Source organism: Hippocampus guttulatus, chromosome 4 (genome assembly GCF_054856545.1).
Source record: "Hippocampus guttulatus isolate MCC_2025c chromosome 4, RoL_Hgut_1.0, whole genome shotgun sequence".
Taxonomy (NCBI): Eukaryota; Metazoa; Chordata; class Actinopteri; order Syngnathiformes; family Syngnathidae; genus Hippocampus; species Hippocampus guttulatus.
This window is the reverse complement of record NC_141264.1, coordinates 3417890-3441172: the sequence shown is the minus strand read 5'-3', so window position 1 is coordinate 3441172 and position 23283 is coordinate 3417890. Positions and strand designations below refer to the sequence as shown.

Here is a 23283-nt window from a genome sequence, read left to right as displayed (position 1 = left end):
TGGACATGATTTGCACTGACTAGACCCCTTTCCCACTGCTGCAAAAACACGGGTAAACATACTTTTTTGGGCAGTGGGAAAGGCTCACTGGCCAGTGCCGATCCATGTCCACCAGCACGCCATCGAAGGCGGGTTGTGATCGCCTCAGGTCGCCTCCGCTTGCAGTGTGAAAGCCTAACACGGGACTTCCCGGGAATTACGTGATGGCATAGGGCGGTACGTGATGAGTCATAACATCGCGCGCCATCGGCCTCGTATATGGCTCACCCCCCAAAACAAAGCTAGGAGATCGCCCCTTAAGCTGTTGTCTCAGGAGTAGCAAAGAGTTGATCCTCCACTGCTTTTCGACCATTTTGAAGATGGTAAAAAGCATGATAAAAGAAAGAACACTCGCTTCCATGTTGCTTTGTTTATCACCAAGAAATCTGTCGCACTATCATCTTCGCAATCGCAGCATGGTGACGTAACCAGACGCAAAGTGGTGGAAGGGGGGGGGGGGGGGGGCTTCTGTTGGTCAATGGGAAAAGGGACAATATGCCAATTGGTTGTGTGTCGCCCCGGATCTTACTACCCGCTAATTTCAGTGGGAAAGGGGTATGAGCTGGACAAGAGCTGGGAGGAAACCGGATTATCCGGAGAAAAACCATATGGGCACAGGGAGAACATCCAATCTCCACACAGGAAGGCCGAAGCTGGAATCGAACCCTGCACCTCTGCACTGTGAGTCGACAACCAGGCCGCCCAGGTTAAACATGATTTTCAAATTATTTTATTCTGTTTTTATGTTTAACCCAGCGTCCCAACTTCATTAGAATTCGGTTTGAAAGATGATTGCATCGAGAGCACACTCAAAATTGAAAAAGCTGTATGAAAGTCAGCTGTGAACTGCTCCACTAAGAGTGGCAGCAAAAGCATTGAAGTTTAACAGATTTTGAGATGATTTAATGTCCCAATCTCTTTTGGATGCTATTTTGTAGGAAAGATGCAACACAAATAAATGTATTTCTATTATTACTCTTTAAATGCTGTCATATCGCTTTTTACTCCATTACCACAATTTTATGGCTGCATTAGTGCATTAGCCTTGGTTATTGATTTTGTGGCAAGACTTAGAGTCTGACATGGTGACTGCGGAATGCTGCTATGGTACTCTGAATTCGGAATAACCTGTGTGTGTGTGTGTGTGTGTGTGTGTGTGTGTGTGTGTGTGTGTGTGTGTGTGTGTGTGTGTGTGTGTGTTATGGGTCGATGAATTACGCTTTGTCTTTTGTGGCAAAGGGACATGAGTAAATTGGGGAGGCATTAGAGAAGAGATGCAATTTAACCACGATTTAAAAGAATAATGGGTTTGTGGTCTGCTTCCATTAACATTGGTGAATGATGACAAGTAAATTATAATGGTGTGGAAAAATCTGTAATTGCTTGCCTGAGTATATATGTAAGAGGTTGCCTAAAGGTACTGAATGCCATAATGGTGTACTGTATCTTAGCAAGTAACAGCTTGGATAAAATGCCCAATGATAATAACTTCAAGCATTATCCATTTATCCAGGATTGGTTTACGCTTCCCTCTGCATTTTGGTCAAATTACCCAGAGCAATCAATACGAATTAAAGAAAAATTGCTTGCTGTGAGATTTGAATGTCAGCAAGGTATTAAACACTTTGATCATGCATTTAGCTGTTCGGAAATAGTGACTGCAATCAATCAGAAAATAAAAAACATTTATATGAACGATGAAGATGCATTTCGTTCCTTGAGCAATAACTACCTTCGACCGCTGGTGAGCTCGGCACTGGACCCACTGCAGTTTGCCTACTAGCCCGGCATCGGCGTGGAGGACGCCATTATCTACCTCCTTCACTCAGTGCTGTTACACCTGGAGAAGGCTGGGAGCACTGTGAGGATCATGTTTTTTGATTTCTCCAATGCCTTCAACACCATCCAGCCCAACTTACTGGGAGACAAACTGCAGAACGCTGGAGTGGACCACCACCTCACAGCATGGATTACAGACTACCTCACGGGGTCTCTCCTTAAGACTTTCTATAACTCGGTGGTGGCTTCGGCCATCCATTATGGCATTGTCTGCTGGTCAGGCAGCATCTCGGCCCGGGACAGAAAGAGATTGGAGAGACTGGTCAGGAGGGCCAGTTCTGTCCTGGGCTGCTCCCTAGACACTCTAGAGGAGGTGGGCTACACGAGGATGCTAGCTAAAAGCAATGATGGACAGTCCCACCCACACTCCTTCAGCCAGAGACTATTACACGTGGGCTGCAAGAAGGAGAGATACCGCCGCTCGTTCCTACCGACTGCTGTCAGGCTGCTGAATAAAACATAAAATGTGTTATCTATATCTATATTTATATTGCACTTAATTGAACGGTGTACATTGAAACTGAAACATTTATTTTGTGAATGCAAACACTTTGTTTTTCTTATTTCTTCTTTCTACCCACAATCTTGCTGCTGTAGACTGTAAATTTCCCCTGTGTGGGACAAATAAAGGTTATGTTAATGAAGTGTGTATGCAGTGTGCCTCTGTGTTTTTTTAGTTCCTTGTGGTTTTACCTGGTTCAAATCTATCTATATATTTATGTTGTATATGTTTTTAAAATTCCCTCTAGTGGATAGTCATATTAATTCTCTGTGATATATACTTTTGTTGCTACACAGAGAAGCAGACCACACATGCAGTCAAGAAGAGATATTGATGGAATGAATGCAACCTGAACCTGAGCAAAGTTTCAGCTACCGTATTTTCACGACCATTCGGCGCACCGTATTGTTGGGCGCAGTCTCAGTAACGGGTGCTATTTCTGTGTTTGACACATACACAAAACGCACTGTATTATTGGGCGCAGCCAGGCATGGTAAAACATACGCCAGCTTAAACATACGGCATGCATGCACGCACGCTAAAAACACGTTTTTAAAAAGGCAACGGAAGCAAAACTGAATTTGGTTGTACTTTATTTAGCCCTTTTACAATGTACTCACGTTTTTCTCTTCACCTCTTACACGCTCACCCTTCACTCATTGGCGACTGGTACCTGCTAGGGGCGTGCCTTTAGCGTCCTCTTACACGCCCACCCTTCACTCATTGGCGACTGGTACCTGCTAGGGGCGTGCCTTTAGCGTCCTCTTACACGCCCACCCTTCACTCATTGGCGACTGGTACCTGCTAGGGACGTGCCTTTAGCGTCCTCTTACACGCCCACCCTTCACTCATTGGCGGACCTCAGCATGCGTGTCGTCACTCACTCCGCCTTTTCTCTATATAAACAGCGTGTCGGCCAGAGGTGCTCTCAGTCATGCTTTGGAACTCGGCTCATACACTAGATGCTCCGCATTATAAGGCGTCCTGTCCATTTTGGAGAAAATTTAAGACTTTTAATGGCGCCTTATAGTCGTGAAAATACGGTATCCACCTTATTCATACACCCACAGAGACTTTGCGTGAAATAAAGGTGGAACTTCCAGTACAGCAAAACTGGTGCTTTATTTACATTGACAACAGTTTGTGCGAGTCCACTTTCTATGTCAGTTACAGACTTTAACAACGTGGGAATGACAGTTGTTACATCTTATCAGAGAAAACATTTCAATCTTGCTTCCTGCTAACGTTTTATGTCTATGGGGGTGTTCACACGGCAAGATTTGCTCCGGCGTCGCCCTGGAAAACAGCTTACACCGGATCAAATTTGATCCACCTCAGGGAGGGGGTTTAAAAATTTGCTCCAGAGTGAATGTGGCATGTAACCACAGCCAAAGGGTCATGTTACGACGGCGCGACGTCACGGCCGTAAAGTGGGCAGTTGCCGAAAAGCATTGATATAAAACGAGGGGGGAATAGCCTCACTACGCATGAGAAGAGTTGATTACGTACGGCGAGAATGCGTTGATTTCGTGCTCTGTCGGACTTCCGTCATGTGTTTGTAGCAAGCACCTCTTGGGTTATACCATCTCAACGAGAACGGGGGGGGGGGGGGGGGGAGAGATAGTCCCCAAACGTCATCTTTCCTTTTGTAGGAGACTGGACTGTCTCTGAGTTGTTTGTGTAGTTTGTTCCTTTGTTGTGTGTTCACAACCCCCCGTCCCCCATAGAATTTATTTTGTGATTCCCTCTCTTGATTTTTCTGTTTGGCGCATTACATGTTTGCTTTTTTGAGTGTCATTGAAGTCATCGTTGATTTACGTTTTCAGGGGCAGTCACTCGCGAGCAGAAGGCACGGAGACCGAGAAGGAGAAGGACGTGCCTTTTCAGCAGTTGCTTGAGTTGTGTATAAGTTTTAAAAAGAACCAACACGACAGCTCATTTGTTTTCTGTCGTTTTCCTCCGCTGCAGAAACTGCCGTGTGAACTCATGTGGAGCTGCACCGACGCTGTGCCGGTGCTGACACGCTGAGCGGCTTTGTACGTGTGAACGCTCCACAAAATTTGCTGCGGTGCAAAATATATCGCAACAAAATACATCGGTGCAGCGCCGGAGCAAATGTGTGCCGTGTGAACACCCCTTATGTCACCTCCACATCAAAGCAAGCTCTGCTTGCTGACACGTTTCGCTGGCTACTCGTGTGGCTGAAAACATTGTGGAGTCGGCTCCAGAGGGAGTAATTGTCACCTCCATGGTGGCAAATAAGCTACACAAAGAACAAGTATCGGTCACTTGAACTGATGATGAGGAAAAATGGAGAAGCCATGCTGATTGCTAAACTAACCTAAGATTGAAAAGGTTAGTGTGTTTAACATCGGATTTAGGTGCTGGGGTTTTCAACTCCACTTTCTACAGACGTCTGCCTAGAACCACATTAAAGTGGAGAACATCCAACTTTTGAACAACAAAGTAGCAGACAAATTTATCGTAATAATAATAATTAATTAAACATGTTTGGACTCTGGAGAGGAAGAGTAGTCGAAAAACAAAACTGTAATTTTAGATTTAACTTTACAAATCTATGCCGTCAAGGACGTATATAAGAACTTGGACTCGCAGTTGGCTCTCACGGCTGAAGGTAGAGGGCACCCATCCTGTGTTGCCTCTGTTTGTGACAATTTCATGTATTTTGTTGGGGGTTTTTTCGCTGAAAACACTTGTCAGTTCATTTTTAACGCCAGGATCTCTGTACGGATGAATGAGAGACTTCCAGAGAGCTAATTCCACTGCCTGCAGCAACCGACCATTCAGAGTACATTATCTCAGTATCCTGAATCATGGCTTACAAAAGTTAGTTTTAGTCATGTTATTTAATTAAATTTCCTCAGAGGGAGCCCTCTGCTGCGGGAGCTGTGGTGCGCTGTGGCCACGGTCCTGTCTCTTGGATCTCCAGTTGCTTTAAGTGCAGGCACCTGTAGCACCGCTGCACTGGGGGCTCATCACTAGTGGCCTGCGATCTGGTCCTGGTGCAGAGAGGTCTATGAGATGCTCTCTTCGGATCTACAAATAAATTTTGATTGATTGATCGATTGATTGATTGATTGACTGATCCATTCATTTTCCAAATCTATTATCCAAACTGGGGTTGTGGGCTGCTGAAGCCTATCACAGCTGTCTTTGGGCAGTAGGCAGGGCGATCTGGTCGCCAGACAATCACGGGACACACAAAGACGAAAAACCATTCACACTCACAATCACAATTGTGGACAATTTTGAAGCTACCATACATGTTTTTTGAAACACAAGCATGGAATAACAACTCCTCACAGGAAGGCCCTGCTTTGAATGAAGGCGGACACTTTATGCTCCTCTCCTGGCTTTATCTCCCTGCATACTGACTTAGACCTAATACCAATACCATCCCTTATGTCTGGTCTTGTTCTTTAGCCCTACATTTGCACGTTCAGGAGAATGAAAGGTTTCCAGACAATGGGTATATGGCCCGACAGCACAAAGACAGACCCAGACCTCCACAGACGACAAGAATAATACACAATCCACCCAGTTTACAACAGGCAACAACAACATGGCCAGCGAAAAGAAAAGGTGAACACGTACATGTCAGTGGATTTTCACAGTAATGATACATGTGATTTAGATGTTGTATTCTTTGGATACGTGTTTTGAGTTTTTGGTGAACGCTCACTATAGAGATGATTGCCGGGCAAAAATAGCAACACCTATGCTAGTGACAAATTGATTTTCATACTGACACTGGAATTTTATTAGCTACATTATACTTTGCTACAATTAGCCTCATTTCAAAGTTGTTAGTACCGTATTTTCACGACTATAAGGCGCCATTAAAAGTCTAAAATTTTCTCCAAAATGGACAGGATGCCTTATGATGCGGAGCGTCTTGTCTATGCGCTGAGTTCCAAAACCTGACTGACAGCCGACACGCTGTTTATATAGAGAAAAGGCGGAAGTGACTGTGGACAGGCATGCGGCAAAGAAGTCGGCCAATCAGTGAAGGGTGGGCGTGTATATGTACATATATGGAGAGAAAGAGCGAGAAAAGGCAGACGTGAGTGACAGGCATGCGGGGAAGAAGTCCGCCAATCAGTGAAGGGTGGGCGTGTAAGTGGACGCTAAAGGGACGCGACAAGCAGGTACCAATTGGTACCAGGTACCATTGTTGCAAAACAACTTCGGTTTTGGTTTCTAAGACCCCCCGAAAATAAATTCTACAAAGAGACACGCCTACGAAGCTCAGTTCAAACTTCAAGCCATCTGTTATGCTTTTGGCATGCATGCCCATCTCACAGCAGCGGTGAAAAACCAAGTCAAGCAAATGAACTCTGAGCTTGCCGTTATTCCCGGAGGCTTGACTAAAGAACTCCAACCGCTGGACATCGGCATCAACCGGGCGTTCAAAGTAAAGTTGCGAACGGCATGGGAACAATGAATGATCGATGGCAAACACAACTTTACAAAGAGTGAGAGGCAGCGCCGGTCGAGTTACGCCACAATTTGCGAATGGATTGTGGCTGCTTGGACGAACGTGTCTGCTTGCAGTGTTGTTCGAGTTTTTGGCAAAGCCGGCATCATTTCTGTGGAGCCACATGGCAATGAGAGTGACTGACAACGAGAGGGAACACGGCGTTTTTGATGGATTACCGGTACTTGCGCAATTGTTCAATTCTGATACAGAAGAAGAGGACTTTGATGGATTTCTGGGTGATGATTGATCGAAAAACGTGAGTACATTGTACGATGGCTAAATAAAATACAACGGAACTCAGTTTTCCGTTGCCTTTTTAAAAACGTGTTTTTAGCTTGTATCTGTATGTCTTGGCATGCTACCGTATGCTACAAGCTAACGTGTTTTTAGCGTGCGCGCATGCATGCCGTATGTTTAAGCTGGCGTATGTTTTACCACTTTAAAATTGCGCCCAATAATACAGTACGTTTTGTCTATGTGTAAAATACAGAAATAGCACCCATTAATGAGACTGCGCCCAACCATACGGTGCGTCGAATGGTCGTGAAAATACGGTAATCTGCCAATTTCCAAAGATTTCTCTGATGCTTGCTTTGAAATTATTGACCTGAACAGAGCAGTTCCCAATGCCTCCTCACAAACAGAGCTGGGGTATATCTGTCATGACACATTTGAAGAAGCAGATACAGTTGTATGGGATCCAGATGGCAGCATTGTTAGAATAGATCAGGATGAGGTGGCAGTAATCATTGGGGTAAGGTAGAAATACTAACACCCTATAAGAGGAGGGAGCGCAGACTGCACAGGTAAGCTTTACTGCAAGTAATCCTGAATGCTTTTTTAAAACTGCTTAGTGATTTTACACAACTGTTGAGTAAAATAATAATACCCTTTTCCCACTGAAACGAGTGGATAGTAGTGATCCGTGGCGACATGCAACCAATTGGCATTCTGTATTGTCCGTTTCCCATTGACCAACAGAAGGCTATTCTGCGAACAACCATCCGCGCTCACACTCACACCTAGGGACAATTTAGAGTGTACCATCAACCTGCCAAGTATGTTTTTGGAATGTAGGAGGAAACCGGAGTTCCCGAGAAAACCCACACAGGCCCGAGGAAAACATGCAAACTCCACACAGGCATCCGGAGCCGGGATCGAACCCACGACCTCTGCACTGTGAGGTTGACGCGCTAACCACTGGACCACTAGGCGGCCCACAAACCAAAATACTGTCTATAATTTCAAAAATACCTTCCTTGAAATTATTTGACAGCTCGCTTTAATGTTAGTCTTGAACTGCAATTTTCCCTTGAGTGCTTACCGTAGTTTGTTGGTCCTTGCCAGGCATTTATAGGACCCGGCATCATTTCAATCACCTCTCTGAGCTCATCCGCCCCAACACACCTGCCCGGCGCCTGAGGTCTGCGGACCAGACATTATTAGAAGTACCTAGAACTAAACGGAGGCTCAGAGGGAATCGAGCCTTTTCCGTTGCTGGTCCCTCTCTCTCGAATGACCTCCCACTGACCTCCCCCTTGGTGCCAATCTTTAAAACCCACCTCAAAACTCACTTGTATTCTTTGGCATTTGACTCAGCATGACTCAGATTTGGTCTTAGTTTTACTGTTTGGTGCTATCTACCATCTTTGTTACTGATTTATTGCTTGACTGTTGTATGTTAGTTGCTCCATGTACAGCACTTTGTATGCAGCAGCGATTGCTGTTTGAAAGTGCTCGAGAAATACAGTTGAGTTGCGTTCATATTTCACCTCTGCTACCTTTTTCATGTTTTTGTTTAATGTTTTATTCTTACAGGACAGTGGACCACATCGTTTACCGCAACACTTGTTCTCAATTTCAAGCAGTCAGCTATCCCCTTCAACCTCACCTAACAATCTAGGAGATCCAAGGACACCATGGCATGCATCCATTTGTAGGATCAAGGTTGTTGATGATCTTTTGTCTGTGTTTATGGACAACAGCATAATGGAATTCAATTTAACGATTAAGTTTGTAAATGAAAAAGCTATTGATGATGCTGATGTGTCAAGGGAGGGTTACAGTGCATTCTGGGAACAATTTCTTGAACAGTGTGAAGGGGAAACAGAGCGTGTTCCAAGGCTAAGTCCAGATTTCTGTGAGGCTGAATGGCAAGTGGTTGGGTGGATCTGGGTGAAAGGATTATTCGACCATGGTGTCATGCCAGTGAGGCTATCAAAGGCTTTCGTGTGAGCCTGCATCCATGGCATTGACTCAGTTGATCAAGACGTCCTAATTTCATCATTCCTTAACTACCTTCCTCCCATTGAGAGGTCAGCAGTTGAGAAGGGCCTCTAAGGCACAATGGAGGAAAGTGATGAAGAGGACTTGCTTGACGTATTTACAAGGATGGGTTCCCAATTCCTCCCACCAAAGAATATCTTACAGCCTTCCATTGAAACAATGGCTCATAAAGCCCTTCTACAAGAGCCCAAATATATTCTTGATTGTTTCGCCACAATATTGCGACTTGTGCATTACAAATTACTGGACAAGGAAAGTGTGTTGTCCTTGTATGATTCAAAGAAGGCCACAGGCAAAAGAGTGCTGCAACTGCTTGAAACAACCAAGATGGTGTTGTCTCAGGGGGAGCAAGTAACCTATAACTATCTTCAACGTTATGTGAAAAATGCTGATCAAACCAAAACTGAAAAAATCCTGCGTTTCTGGACTGGTTCCTCTGTCATCTGTGTTGACAAAATTCTGGTATGCTTCAAAAGTGAAAGTGGACTCAACAGAAGGCCTGTTGCCCATACCTGTGGAGCCACACTTGAAGTACTATGCACATACAGTTATTACCCTGAATTCCGCACAGAGTTTGCCAATATCTTGTCCAGTAACGACTTAGAAATGGACATCCTCTAAACCTGACAACTGTGTGTGTGTATATATATATATGTACAGTATATATATATTAGAGCTGTCAAACGATTAAAATATTTAATCTAATTAAAAATGCAACTGTCATAATTAACTCAAATTCACAAAAAAATAATCGTGATTCCTCACACATTTTTTTATCGTTTTTGAATTTCCTTTTATATTTTTGTCCTATTTTTCCCCATTTTAATGCTCTCATCAACATGGAATCATGAATCAGTTTTCTATGTGCAAAATGCAAATATTTACTGAAATAACAATTTTGATTTTCAATTTTACATGAACATTTTTCACTTGGAGCAGTTATTCCCACATAATCTCTCACAAAATATGACTGTCCATCAACAACAGAGAAAAAAAATATTTTGTCACACAACAGCTGCTTTAACAGCTCTTTTTATGGAATCAAAACAGAGCAATATAACATTATAAAGTGCACATCTCGATGTCTCTCGATGCAATCGACAACATTTTTTTCGACGGAAAGAGCAGGCAGTGGGGAGCCTGCTTGCCCTCTGGGGACATTTGCTGCCGGATACGCCCTGGATCCATGGAGAAAGTGGAGACCGGTGTGCCTGGCAATACTGTCCGTGGAGGATGTGGAAGACATCTCCATTATTGGCTTTTTGATAACAGGTATGCTGCTGTTTGGTGTTGGCAGCTTTCTGTTCTATCGCAAAATTCAACCGACGGGAGCGGCTTTATTGGAAGTGAAGAGGCATTCTGGATGGTTTGGCGCGAATGTCCAACACCCAGACTCAAGCGGGGACTGAGCTCAACCGCAATATTGTTGCGGTTTTGGAGCGACTCCGCGCGATCAACAACAACATGGAGAAGTTGGAATCCGCGCTGCGGAAAGAGTTTTCGGATTCGGGCTGCGCCAGTGAAGAGATACAGACCACGGACTCAAGGCTGTTTGAAATTGTTGGCGGCCGTCCCTCCAAAACAAACAACGCTATCTGGCCTTTCCCCTGGATGGAAGTACGCATGGAATCTAAGGCCCCCACCATCACCCCCCTCCTTCTCGGCCATGGACTGATAAGCCGGGACTATCTTCATGATGAGCAGATCTCGATGAAGCAGCTATGACCTGTACATGCATACACATACACAACTGGACAACCACACGCACATACACATTCTTGTTATCACCGTCTTCATCGCTCCGATTCTCTTCCCCCGTGACGTGGTTCGATCTGCAGAGCGCACGTGTGCCGTGCAGCTGGCCAGGACGGCCGCGTCGCATACTTCGTTTTTCTCAAGTTTGCTTTGAACACAGCAGTCAGGCTATGTTGATTCTGTTGGTCCTTCTTGCGTGCAAGTCTCTCTACGGTTTTGTGCAGACATCATTTCGGATGACTACACTTGGTTCAATGACAACACTGGAGACGTTTTACTTTCAGTGTTCGCGAGGTCGCTACCACTGCACCGCTGAACTCGCGCACTCAGCACACTGACGTCACTGTCAGACGAACACACAGATGCTCCACCCGCTTTATTTATATGGACACGGAACACGTTAACCTTCCACACAAAATAGTTCCAAACAAGTAACAATCGCGTCAGTGGCATACATCGTCTTCGACAGGCTACCTGCTCTTTATTCACCAGAGGCTCATCAACCTAGTCTCTTATTTCTGTCCCGAAACAGTGTCTTCTCCCACTTGGTGTACCTTAGCCTTCTCCGCTACATACAATCTCTGTACACAGCTTGTAATGGATGGCTCTCGCTGGCAATCTGTAGTGGAGTCGTTCGATGCAATGCGAATGATTTCAGCTTGAATCGAGCTGTGGACAATGTTGACAGGCTTGCATGCAAGAGCCATACATTTAGCTATGGCTTCAGCAAATTTGTTCTTCGTCGTGCCATCCATTTTCTTCGCTTTGAAATGATCCATAGCTGTCTGTCTTAGACGAGGGGGCGGAGTACTCACGTCAGCTGTGTGCTTGGCCATTATGTGGTATTTCAGACTCGACGTGCTCTGATGATAGCTCAGTTTACGAATGCAAAACATCCAGGTAAATTTGGTCTTGTCAGTGGAACAATCTGGCAACTTTTTAAAAGTAAACTTTCCATTCATGAACTCTTTAAGTATCAGTTTTCGGTGTCTCGCGCTGCCGTGGCTGGCAAAACAGATATGGGTGTAGACCTGTGCAGCGCGCTTGTTGTTTTGTTTCTGGTTTATTTATAGAGCAACGTAACATCCGCTGTGATGTGTGCCGCGTTAATCTCGCGAGAAAAAATTTAATCCCATTAAAATTCATTTAAATTAATGCCAATAAAAATGCGCTAAACTGACAGCTCTAAAAATAATAGAATATGAATACCATTCTAATATGATTGGTGTTCGAAAGGAAAACTACTTTCATCAACAGTTAATGTCTCTGAACCCTGAAAACATAATCCTTCTAATTTAAAGAGTTGAGCTCCGTGAGCCGTCACCTTACCGTGGTGGAGGGGTTTGTGTGTCCCAATGATCCTAGGAGCTAAGTTGTCTGGGGCTTTATGCCCCTGGCAGGGTCACCCATGGCAAACAGGTCCTAGGTGAGGGACCAGACAAAGCACGGCTCACAAAGCCCCTTATGATAGATAAAATCGATGGCACTCAGTTTCCCTTGCCCGGACGCGGGTCACCGGGGCCCCCCTCTGGAGCCAGGCCTGGAGGTGGGGCTCGTTGGCGAGCGCCTGGTGGCCGGGCCTACACCCATGGGGCCCGGCCGGGCTCAGCCCGAAGAGGCAACGTGGGTCCCCCTTCTCATGGTCTCACCACCCGTGGGAGGGGTCAAAGGGGTCGGGTGCAATGCGAGCTGGGCGGCAGCCAAAGGCGGGGACCCTGGCGGTCCGATCCTCGGCTGCAGAAGCTAGCTCTTGGGACATGGAATGTCACCTCTCTGGCAGGGAAGGAGCCCGAGCTGGTGTGTGAGGTAGAGAAGTTCCAACTGGATATAGTCGGACTTGCCTCCACACACAGCCTGGGTTCTGGTACTAGTTCTCTCGAGAGGGGTTGGACTCTCTTCCACTCTGGAGTTGCTCATGGTGAGAGGCGCAGAGCAGGTGTGGGCATACTCATTGCCCCCCGGCTCAGTGCCTGTACATTGGGGTTCACACCGGTAGACGAGAGGGTTGCTTCCCTCCGCCTTCGGGTGGGGGTACGGGTCCTGACTGTTGTTTGTGCATATGCACCAAACGGCAGCTCAGCATACCCACCCTTTTTGGAGTCCTTGGAGGGTGTGCTGGAGAGTACTCCTGCTGGGGACTCCCTTGTTCTGCTGGGGGACTTCAATGCTCACGTGGGCAATGACAGTGAGACCTGGAGGGGCGTGATTGGGAGGAACGGCCCCCCCGATCAGAACTCGAGTGGTGTTTTGTTATTGGACTTCTGTGCTCGTCACGGACTGTCCATAACGAACACCTTGTTCAAACATAAGGGTGTCCATATGTGCACTTGGCACCAGGACACCCTGGGCCGTAGTTCGATGATCGACCTTGTGGTTGTATCATCGGATTTGCGGCCGCATGTTTTGGACACTCGGGTGAAGAGAGGGGCGGAGCTGTCAACTGATCACCACCTGGTGGTGAGTAGGCTGCGATGGTGGGGGAAGATGCCGGTCCGTCCTGGCAGACCCAAACGTATTGTGAGGGTTTGTTGGGAGCGTCTGGCGGAATCCCCTGTCAGAAGGAGTTTCAACTCCCACCTCCGACAGAGCTTTTCCCATGTTCCGGGGGAGACGGGGGACATTGAGTCCGAGTGGACCATGTTCCGTGCCTCTATTGTTGAGGCGGCCAATCTGAGTTGTGGCCGTAAGGTGGTTGGTGCCTGTCGTGGCGGCAACCCTCGTACTCGCTGGTGGACACCAGCAGTAAGGGATGCCGTCAAGCTGAAGAAGGAGTCCTATCGAGCCTTTATGGCCTGTGGGACCCCAGAGGCAGCTGACGGGTATCGACTGGCCAAGCGGAACGCAGCTTCGGTGGTCGCCGAGGCAAAAACCCGAGCGTGGGAAGAGTTCGGTGAGGCCATGGAAGCCGACTTCCGGACGGCTTCGAGGAAATTCTGGTCCACCATCCGACGTCTCAGGAGGGGGAAGCAGTGCACCACTAACACTGTGTACAGTGGGGATGGGGCACTGCTGACTTCGACTCGGGACGTTGTGAACCGGTGGGCAGAGTACTTCGAAGACCTCCTCAACTCCACCAACACGTCTTCCTTGGAGGAAGCAGAGTCTGAGGACCCTGAGGTGGGCTCTCCTATCTCTGTGGTTGAAGTCACCGATGTGGTTAAAAAGCTCCTCGGTGGCAGGGCCCCAGGGGTGGATGAGATCCGCCCGGAGTTCCTCAAGGCTCTGGATGTTGTGGGGCTGTCCTGGTTGACACGCCTCTGCAACATCGCGTGGTCAACGGGGAGAGTGCCTCTGGATTGGCAGACCGGGGTGGTAGTCCCTCTTTTTAAAAAGGGGGACCGGAGGGTGTGTTCCAACTACAGAGGGATCACACTCCTCAGCCTCCCTGGTAAGGTCTATTCAGGGGTGCTGGAGAGGAGGGTTCGTCAGGAAGTCGAGCCTCAGATTGAGGAGGAGCAGTGTGGTTTTCGTCCCGGCCGTGGAACAGTGGACCAGCTCTACACCCTTAGCAGGGTCCTCGAGGGTATGTGGGAATTCGCCCAACCAGTCTACATGTGTTTTGTGGACTTGGAGAAGGCGTTTGACCGTGTCCCTCGGGGAGTTCTGTGGGGGGTGCTTCGTGGGTATGGGGTACCGAAACCCCTGATACGGGCTATTCGGTCACTATACCACCGATATCAGAGTTTGGTTCGCATTGCCGGCAGTAAGTCGGAATCGTTTCCAGTGAGGGTAGGACTCCGCCAAGGCTGCCCTTTGTCGCCGATTCTGTTCATAATCTTTATGGACAGAATTTCTAGGCGCAGCCGAAGCGTTGAGGGCGTCCGTTTTGGTGGCCTCAGTATTGCATCCCTGCTTTTTGCAGATGATGTGGTGCTGTTGGCTCCTTCAAACAGGGCTCTCCAACTCTCACTGGAGCGTTTCGCAGCCGAGTGTGAAGCGGTTGGGATGAAAATCAGCACCTCCAAATCTGAAACCATGGTCCTCAGTCGGAAAAGGGTGGAGTGCCCCCTCCGGGTCGGGGGAGAGATCTTGCCCCAAGTGGAGGAGTTTAAGTATCTTGGGGTCTTGTTCACGAGTGAGGGCAGGAGGGAGCGAGAGATCGACAGGCGGATCGGTGCAGCGTCTGCTGTGATGCGGACGTTGTATCGGTCTGTCGTGGTGAAGAAGGAGCTGAGCCAAAGGGCGAAGCTCTCAATTTACCGGTCGATCTACGTTCCAACCCTCATCTATGGTCACGAGCTATGGGTCGTGACCGAAAGAACGAGATCCCGGATACAAGCGGCCGAAATGAGTTTTCTCCGCAGGGTGTCCGGGCTCTCCCTTAGAGATAAGGTGAGAAGCTCGGTCATCCGGGAGGGGCTCAGAGTCGAGCCGCTTCTCCTCCACATCGAGAGGAGCCAGATGAGGTGGCTTGGGCATCTGATTCGGATGCCTCCTGAACGCCTCCCTGGTGAGGTGTTCCGGGCATGTCCCACCGGGAGGAGACCCCGAGGAAGACCCAGGACACGCTGGAGGGACTATGTCACCCAGCTGGCCTGGGAACGCCTCGGGATCCCCCGGGGAGAGCTGGAAGAAGTAGCTAGGGAGAGGGAAGTCTGGGCTTCCCTGCTAAAGCTATTGCCCCCGCGACCCGGCCCCGGATAAGCGGTAGAAGATGGATGGATGGATGGATGGTGAGGGCCTCTCTGAAGTGCAAATACAAGTTCACAGCCTGATACGGATCTTTTGTTGGCATTAAATCGGACTGGGACAAAAGCACACAATGCAAATACATCCGGATCACACGACACGGTCAAATGAAAGACACACTGGCATTTACACAGTTGAACTTGTTCATTGTCAATTGGGGAGAGGAAGTCCCTTGTACCATAAAGTTCAGGTAACGTATACATCACGTTTGTCCGACCACATTCATGTTCTTTGAGGGTCTGATGAGATGGCTGTTCCAAACTAGGGCCGTGTCATCCAACTCATCCTGTTGAAAATAATATACAGACAGATTTAGTAAGAGCTGCACAGTCAAATCAGCTTTTATGAACAAGAATAGCATGAAGCTGCTTTTTTTTGTCTCACTCCTCCCCTCTCATGTGTACCACATCTCACAACTCCCCACTTTTTCTTCATCTTCACCCTGTGACAACGCCTCCCGCCCTCACACACACACACCATTATCTTCTTTCCTTCTTTCGTGTTCCTGTCCACTTTCCCATCAACTCACTCTCACATACAAAAATACACATTTAACTAATGAGTCTATCAGAATGTATGAACTCACCTGAATAAGTCCCATGCAACAAAATTGTAGGATGTTTTTGTCCAGAAATCCACCATCAAAGAATCCATTGTCTCTCAGGTCTGTGAAGAGGGATAACCAGAACTCCATGCACTGACTGCGAAGAAACCGCCACCAATATTCAATTCTTTGATTGGCGGTGCTGGCTCCATCCAAGTCAATATCAAGAGTGCTGCCTGGCGGTATGGGCACCAGGAAACGCTGGAAGCCTTTAACATGACCATTTTCAGTCCCAAGATCAGCTCGAACGATTCGAGGACAACCCCCCAAACGGTGCACAACTTCGATGTAGTAACCTCCAATCAACTTCGGGTCACTACCTGTTGTGTAGGCATTGAGCCACATTATTTTCCTTGAAAAACCATCAATAGCCCCATTGATACAAATTCCAAATGGTTTCAGTTTGTCATAGGAGTCCATGTGCCATATAAAATTTGGCCCTTCGGAGAAGTAGTTTCGTCGTCTCAGACGTCTTGCTTGCCTTAACGACACTCCTCTTGGATCCAACTCTTTCAGGACCAGACGAACATCCTCTTTCCTGACAAGAAGTCCATATTCTCTGCACTTACTGTACATCCACCTGTAACCGTGTAGTTGTCCGGAATGCTGCAATTGGTTGCAAATGAAGTCAACCAGGACCCCCAACGTTTTCAGACGAAATTGTCCTCTTTGGTTCAGCACTCGCTTCAACTGTCTTTCGCTTATTTGGAAGCCGTATTTAAGGTCAAGAACAGATTTAATGTCTTTGTATTTCAAGCCAATTTCAAAGTAAAATTCTATTAAACTCACGAACGGTTGAACACGCTCCATGATTGTTGTTTTCGGTTACACGTACGATGACCCGCAAGCACATCAACGAGCATTTAAAAAAAAAAAAAGTATTGCGAGATCTTGCATTACTTTGCGAGATCTCGCTTTTTTTTTTCCTTCCATGTCCCCTTAGGGCAGGGGTGGGCAAACATTTTGGCTCGGGGGCCGCATTGACAAAACAATTTGACAGAAGGGCCAGGTCAGCACGAGCTATGGTACATTAAAAAAATTAATCTGCATTTGTTGACAGTCCATATCAAACATCAACAGAACAAATGCATGAAAGTACTGTATTAATATACTTTTTTAAAATGACGACAGTGTTGTTGATGACCTATTTCAGCCTGTGCATTTCTGCAGATGGGTTGTGATCAGACCAGTAGAAGTAGAGCGATAGAGGTCCTAGGTGGTCGAAAAGATCCCGCCCCCCCCCTCCCTGTGTTCTGCAACTTCAAGTCAATGCACCACCTGGCGGTGAAATGCCTGTCATTACAAGTCCAATTGAAATGAATGCAATCATTCAATTCACATCGAACCTTAATTGTGGACCGACCTTCGGCGGGCCGGATTAAAAAGACCAACGGGCCCACCTCTGCCCTAAATCCTTGGAAGACACCCTAGATCCTTGGAGAAAGCGGAGAATGGTGTGCCTGTCAACACTGTCCGTTGAGGATGTGGATGACATCTACATTTTCGGCCTTCCGATAACAGGTATGCTGCTGTTTGGTGTTAGCAGTTTCCTGATCTATCGCAAAATTCAACCGACGGGAGCGGCTCTATTGGAAGTGAAGAGGCTGCCGGTCTAAGGATGGCATAGCGCGGATGTCCATCACTCAGACTCAGACTGTACTCAACCACAAACTGTTGCGGTTTTGGAGCGTCTCTGCAAGATGGTCAAGAACTTTGAGAAACTGGAATCCGTGCTCAAATATTGACTGAAATCATGGATTTGGCTGATCGACGCCACTAAAGAGACATAAGCCACGGACTCAAGGCTGTCTTAAATTCTTGGGCAGCCTGCTACCAAAACAACATCTGCTATCTCGACCTTCCCCTGATGAAAGTATGCACGGAAGCTAGTCCCCCACCATCACCCCCTCCTTCATACATTCCCTTGTTTCACCGTCTTCATTGTTTATGTCTTGTGACCTTTTGTAACTGTCATGTGCTTGTGCAGGAGTTTTTTGCCTCACTCAAATTAACCTCAAAACGAGGGTAGTTCGAGCGTGGGTTTTTTTTCTCCCCCTCTCCCTCCCTTGTGGTTTCTTTCTGACTTCCGGGTTGAGTGAACGCTGGCGCGTTTTGGCTGCCGCTGCTCAACCCGTATTGTTTTTTTTTTTTTTGTTATTGTAAAGTGTCCTTGGGTGTCTTGAAAGGCGCTTATAAATAAAATTTATTATTATTATTATTATTATTATTATTATGAAAATACGGTACTTACTCAGTCACACAAAAAGCACGCATACAATTTCCAATGCAGTTTGAGTTGAGAAACAATGGAGCATAAAATAGTCATTCTGGTCTGTGGGCACGGGGAACTGTACAACAACCAGTGCACAATTCCAGGACCGGGCCAAAAGGAGCAAGCTTGGACAATGCTGAGTGAGGAAGTTGGTGCATTTAGGAGTTTACAGATGTTGAGATGTGAACCAAGGGAGCAGTAGCATTGAGCAGTAGCCGAAAGTTTAACACACCCACCAGTCACCTGATTGACTTAAGATGTTTATAATTTTTTTTCTGACTTTGGAGGAAGCCTCCGCCTTCTCCATTGTGGTTTGGCGAATGAAGCACTTATGCACGCAGTATCCCATAAACAAACTCCCACGGGAAATGCAAGTAGAAATATCATTTTAACCTTGGTGTGAATATAGTATCAGTGATTTTTTTTTTTTTAGTTGAAACAAAAAAATAAAAATAAAAACCATTAACAAGCACACCAATAGCCATTCTCTTCCAATCCAATCCCTGCTTGTTTGTTTGTGCTGCGCCTGTCCCCCATGTGTGTGTGTGGGGGGGGGGGGGCTTTAATTTGCGCGTAGGGGTCAAGCCAGCTATCCTGCAGTCCATTTCAACAACCTCCCAGGGGGACGAAGGAAAGAGGGAGTGGTGAAAATGAGCTCGGTCCTGAAGGAGCTCCAGAGCAGTCCGTCGTCATCAGTAGCTCTAACAGACCCAGTTAGTTGCACATTAATTCATGTCAGTACTCATTTAATTTAATTTGAGTCATCATGCTCTGATCTGCATCATTACACACATGCTGTTTCCACTTTTTGTTGCACCATCGTGCTTTCACTTCAAAGGCTTTATTGTTAACTTCACTGAGAAGACGTGTCATTATAAATTATGTTGTGATCTGGAAGTATATTGTTTCAGATCACAACATAATGTCTGTCATCTCGGCACATGAAACTTTTTTTTTTCCATTGCCTTGTGGTCATTTTTATTGGGCTGAGATATTTGGTTGAATATTTTTTGGCCAAACTCAGCTAAAACTATATTGAACATGCTCATGACATGTACAGTATACTAGCTGCTTTTACTGATAAAAATAAATAAAGTAACTCAAGTCATGAAAATCGACTCATTTTCTCAATCTCCCACATCCACATATTGGTCAAGCACCCCCCCCCCCCCCGCCCCCGCCCTTAGCACCAGGAGAGATTAAAAAAATCTAGCTGTGCCTGAGTTTTGAATAAGATCCCTTTCTGTCAGTGTGCAGAAAATATTTTTTCAATGTTACATTGAATGTGAGAAATTGTAGTCGAACTCACTGTCTCTGTCTGTCTTCGACATCTGTCTGCCTGTATGTCTATTCTCTCTCTCTCTCTCTCTCTCTCTCTCTCTCTCTCTCTTTCTCAGATAGCATCAATTAGATTTTTATGTCATGATGTCATGATTTCTTAATGTAGGTTACACCTTCAACCATAATGCATTACGGATCATCCTAATGGCTTTTTTTAATGTACTGCATGTGACAACGCTGCGGTTTCATGATCGATTGACCAGATTCTATTGCTTGACGCACACAAAGAAGCCCACACATACGGAGCCCCTAAGGCAGTGGTGGGCAAACTTTTGTTGCAGAACACAGGGAGGGGCGGGATCTTTTCGACCACCTAGGACCTCTGTATCGCTCTACTTCTACTGGTCTGATCACAACCCATCTGCAGAAATGCACAGGCTAAAATAGGTTATCAACAAGTTGTTTAATTAATCCTTTGTTTCAAATCCCTGGGATTAAATTGCAAAAACCAAAACAAACCAACAAAAAATGCTCCCAAGTCTCTTGTTATATTTTGCCCTTCAATCATGGAAAATTACATATTTGCGGCCCTGTTCAGGATAAGTGGTGTTGAAAATGGCTTGATGGATGGATCTTAACATTGTCTAAAATATACCAAATGTTTTTCATGAAATTAAGACTTTATTGTGGGTGTTTTTTTCTCTTGAAATAATAACATTTTTTGATATTGCTGGAAATATCCCACCTTTAGTGTAGGATAATTTCGTTTTTTTTTTCTTGAGGTGGGAGAGGGGAGAGAGGGGGGGGGCGAGAGAGAGAGAGAGAGAGAAAAAGATACAGTAATCGTTTTTCGCGGATAATGGGGACCAAAAGTAGCGATCAATTAACAAATATTTAAAAAAATTGCCCCACGTGGGTCTTTGCGTTTGAGCAGAGCGCACTAACACACACACACACACACACGCACACACACACGCACGCACACACACACACACACACACACACACACACACACACACAGGCCAGCGATCCCTCGGGCGTGCAGCAAACGTGTTTATGATTAGTCAATTAAGGTTGTTTAGACAATGAATGGATGGAGAGACCTGCTTTTGTTCTTTAAGTCTCTCTCTCTCTCTTTCTCTCGGCAACACACATATGATGCTCGCCCATGCGTGCATGCACACACGTGCCCCACGTGGACCTTCCGCGCTTGAGCAGAGTGCATACACACGAGCACGCATAGTAAACAACAGTTAGACACTGATTTTTGCGGACTTAAAAAAAAAAAAAATTATGAATGTTTGCAAAAATCCGCGATGCACCGAAGCCGCGATAAACGAACCGTGAAATAGCGAGGGATCACTGTCGAGAGAGAGAGAGAGAGAGAGAGAGAGAGAGTAGAAATACGATTGGCTTTTGTCAGTGACTGTTCAACACGCCCGAATGTTACAGCCAAATCAAAGCTGAGTGGTTTGAAGGAGAGAAAAAAGTCAGAACACTGGCTGCTGCATTCCACATTGGTGGATGGAACTAACCCTGGCAAGGAAAAAATAAATTTCTTTCACATTTCTGATCATGATGTATGGACTTGGAGCTTTGGACCCATTCGATGGGTGCCAGCCACCCAAAATATGGCACTGCTGGAGGCTTTTCTTTGTGCTCAACTTCTTATTTCTCAATGAGCGCATCTCATCACTGCCGGACTGCCCGCCCACCTGCACCTGCTCGCCCAACGAAATCTACTGCACCAAAGCAGACAACCGTGGGCTTTCCCCACTCCTGTTCTTCCAGGATGCTGGGAGCTCTGGAAATACTACGAGGAGCACTCCAGACCTTTTCCAGAACATCACTTCCATGTAAGTGTCACCGCATTCTTACTATTTGACATGTCGTTTCCCACTGAGCAGCCGTTGAAAGTTTGCTTTGTCATGGACCGTCATTGGTGGGCGCAGAATAAATGTTTTTTGCAAAATTGCTTTACGACAACTTCTGGAATGTTAGAAGGAGCTCCTTCTTGGGAAATGCATGTAAAGGGCTTCTAGTTTTATAAGCACCTCTAAAACATTTGCTCAAGTCACTTTCAAATATGTTATTAATAATGATTAATCTGTTAAAACGCTGATGATGTTAATTGCTCACAATAACAATCAACAATGATGAAACCAGAGTGGCCAACCAAACAAAAATTCACTTCCAGAACAACTTGAATCTGAATTTAGAATATTTCCAACCTTTGATCAAGAACATTACCATGTGATGGTGTCTTTACTGCAGTATATTTTGAAATAGGTTTTTGAAAAACAATATGTCAAAGGTTCATCACATATATTACAAGCGATTTTTTTTCCAGACTAAACTTGTTGCATTACCTTAAGTGCTCTGTTTCTGATATCTTTTATCTCTCCTTAAATCTTCATTTAGGACTACATTCTCAGTTGTTAATTGTATTTTACTTTGTTGAACACTATTCGGAAAGATTGTTCACAGCTTAAAAGAATGATAAATAAAACTTTGGTTGCGATTACTGCAAGTGTTCATTTAAAAGCAGTAAAAAACAGAAGCAGTCAAATTAGACCAGGAACACTCGAAGGCGCTCACTTGAGTCCATATCTCACTGAGCGGCTAAGGTATGCAAGTGTGTGCGTACGCAAATGCGTCTTTTTTTTTTGTCAGGGTTCGGTCAATGTTCCAAACAGTTGCAAAGACTTTCCCCAAACAGGTTTAATGGTTCCAAACTGTTTTTCTTGTCGCCATCAAATTTTTAACATGTTTAAAACTTCTGTGTGGAAAAAATATATATATTGTGAATTGTAGGTGAATGGATTTGCGACTGTTTTCGACCTTGAATGAACCCTGCTGGAAAAAAAAAAACATTTGAGCATACCCAAACCTTCTCCATTCAGTGAGTTATGGCCTTTATGAACATGATAAAAACAAATGTGTTAGCATTGAGGTTAACTCTTGCGAATTCAGCAGCCTGATAGATTAAAAGACCGCACGTGCGCAACAAACACTAGATAAAAAAAAATAAAATCCTTTCATCCAAATGAAACATTTAAACTTGAAATAAAAGAAAACTACATAACTGTAAAAATTATTTGGAACATTCACTTGAAACGAGCAAACTAACATTTTTCAATAATTTGAAACACACGCACACACACACACACACACAAACACACGCACACACACACGTACACACACACGTGCGCGCACGCGTGTACTTTTTTCAGTGAAATAATGATTGACTCACACTTTCTGCTTATTTACAGACACATTGAGAACTGGACTGGTCTGCAGACATTGGGAGAAGGTCACATGGAACTCTACACGGGCTTGCAGAGACTGTACGTGATGAGATGATTTTCGAAACACACGGTGGCCACTGCAAATGCTTTATTGGGAAGCTTCCCCTTATTTCTGTCAAAACATCCACGCAGCATTATTCCATTGCTGAGCCCGTTGAATTACACTGATGCTGTGTGACATGCACGCGTTTTGTGTGACATATTTTT

General features: G+C 45.7%; 1 protein-coding gene and 2 pseudogenes across 1 annotated transcript in view; 2 read left to right on the top strand and 1 right to left on the bottom strand.

Moving 5' to 3' along the window:
* The window catches only part of LOC147205665 (uncharacterized), a 33299-nt pseudogene extending 23511 nt beyond the window's left edge, over window positions 1-9788 (top strand).
* Window positions 9789-11220: 1432 nt separating this feature from the next.
* Window positions 11221-16791, bottom strand: LOC147205664 (uncharacterized; annotated as a pseudogene).
* Window positions 16792-21346: 4555 nt separating this feature from the next.
* Window positions 21347-23283, top strand: part of LOC147205662 (NT-3 growth factor receptor-like) — a 46969-nt gene continuing 45032 nt past the window's right edge. The window contains exons 1-2 of the mRNA XM_086108462.1: window positions 21347-21624; window positions 23041-23115. Coding sequence (XP_085964588.1) covers window positions 21347-21624; window positions 23041-23115 — 353 coding nt within the window. The remainder of the gene's footprint in view (window positions 21625-23040; window positions 23116-23283) is intronic.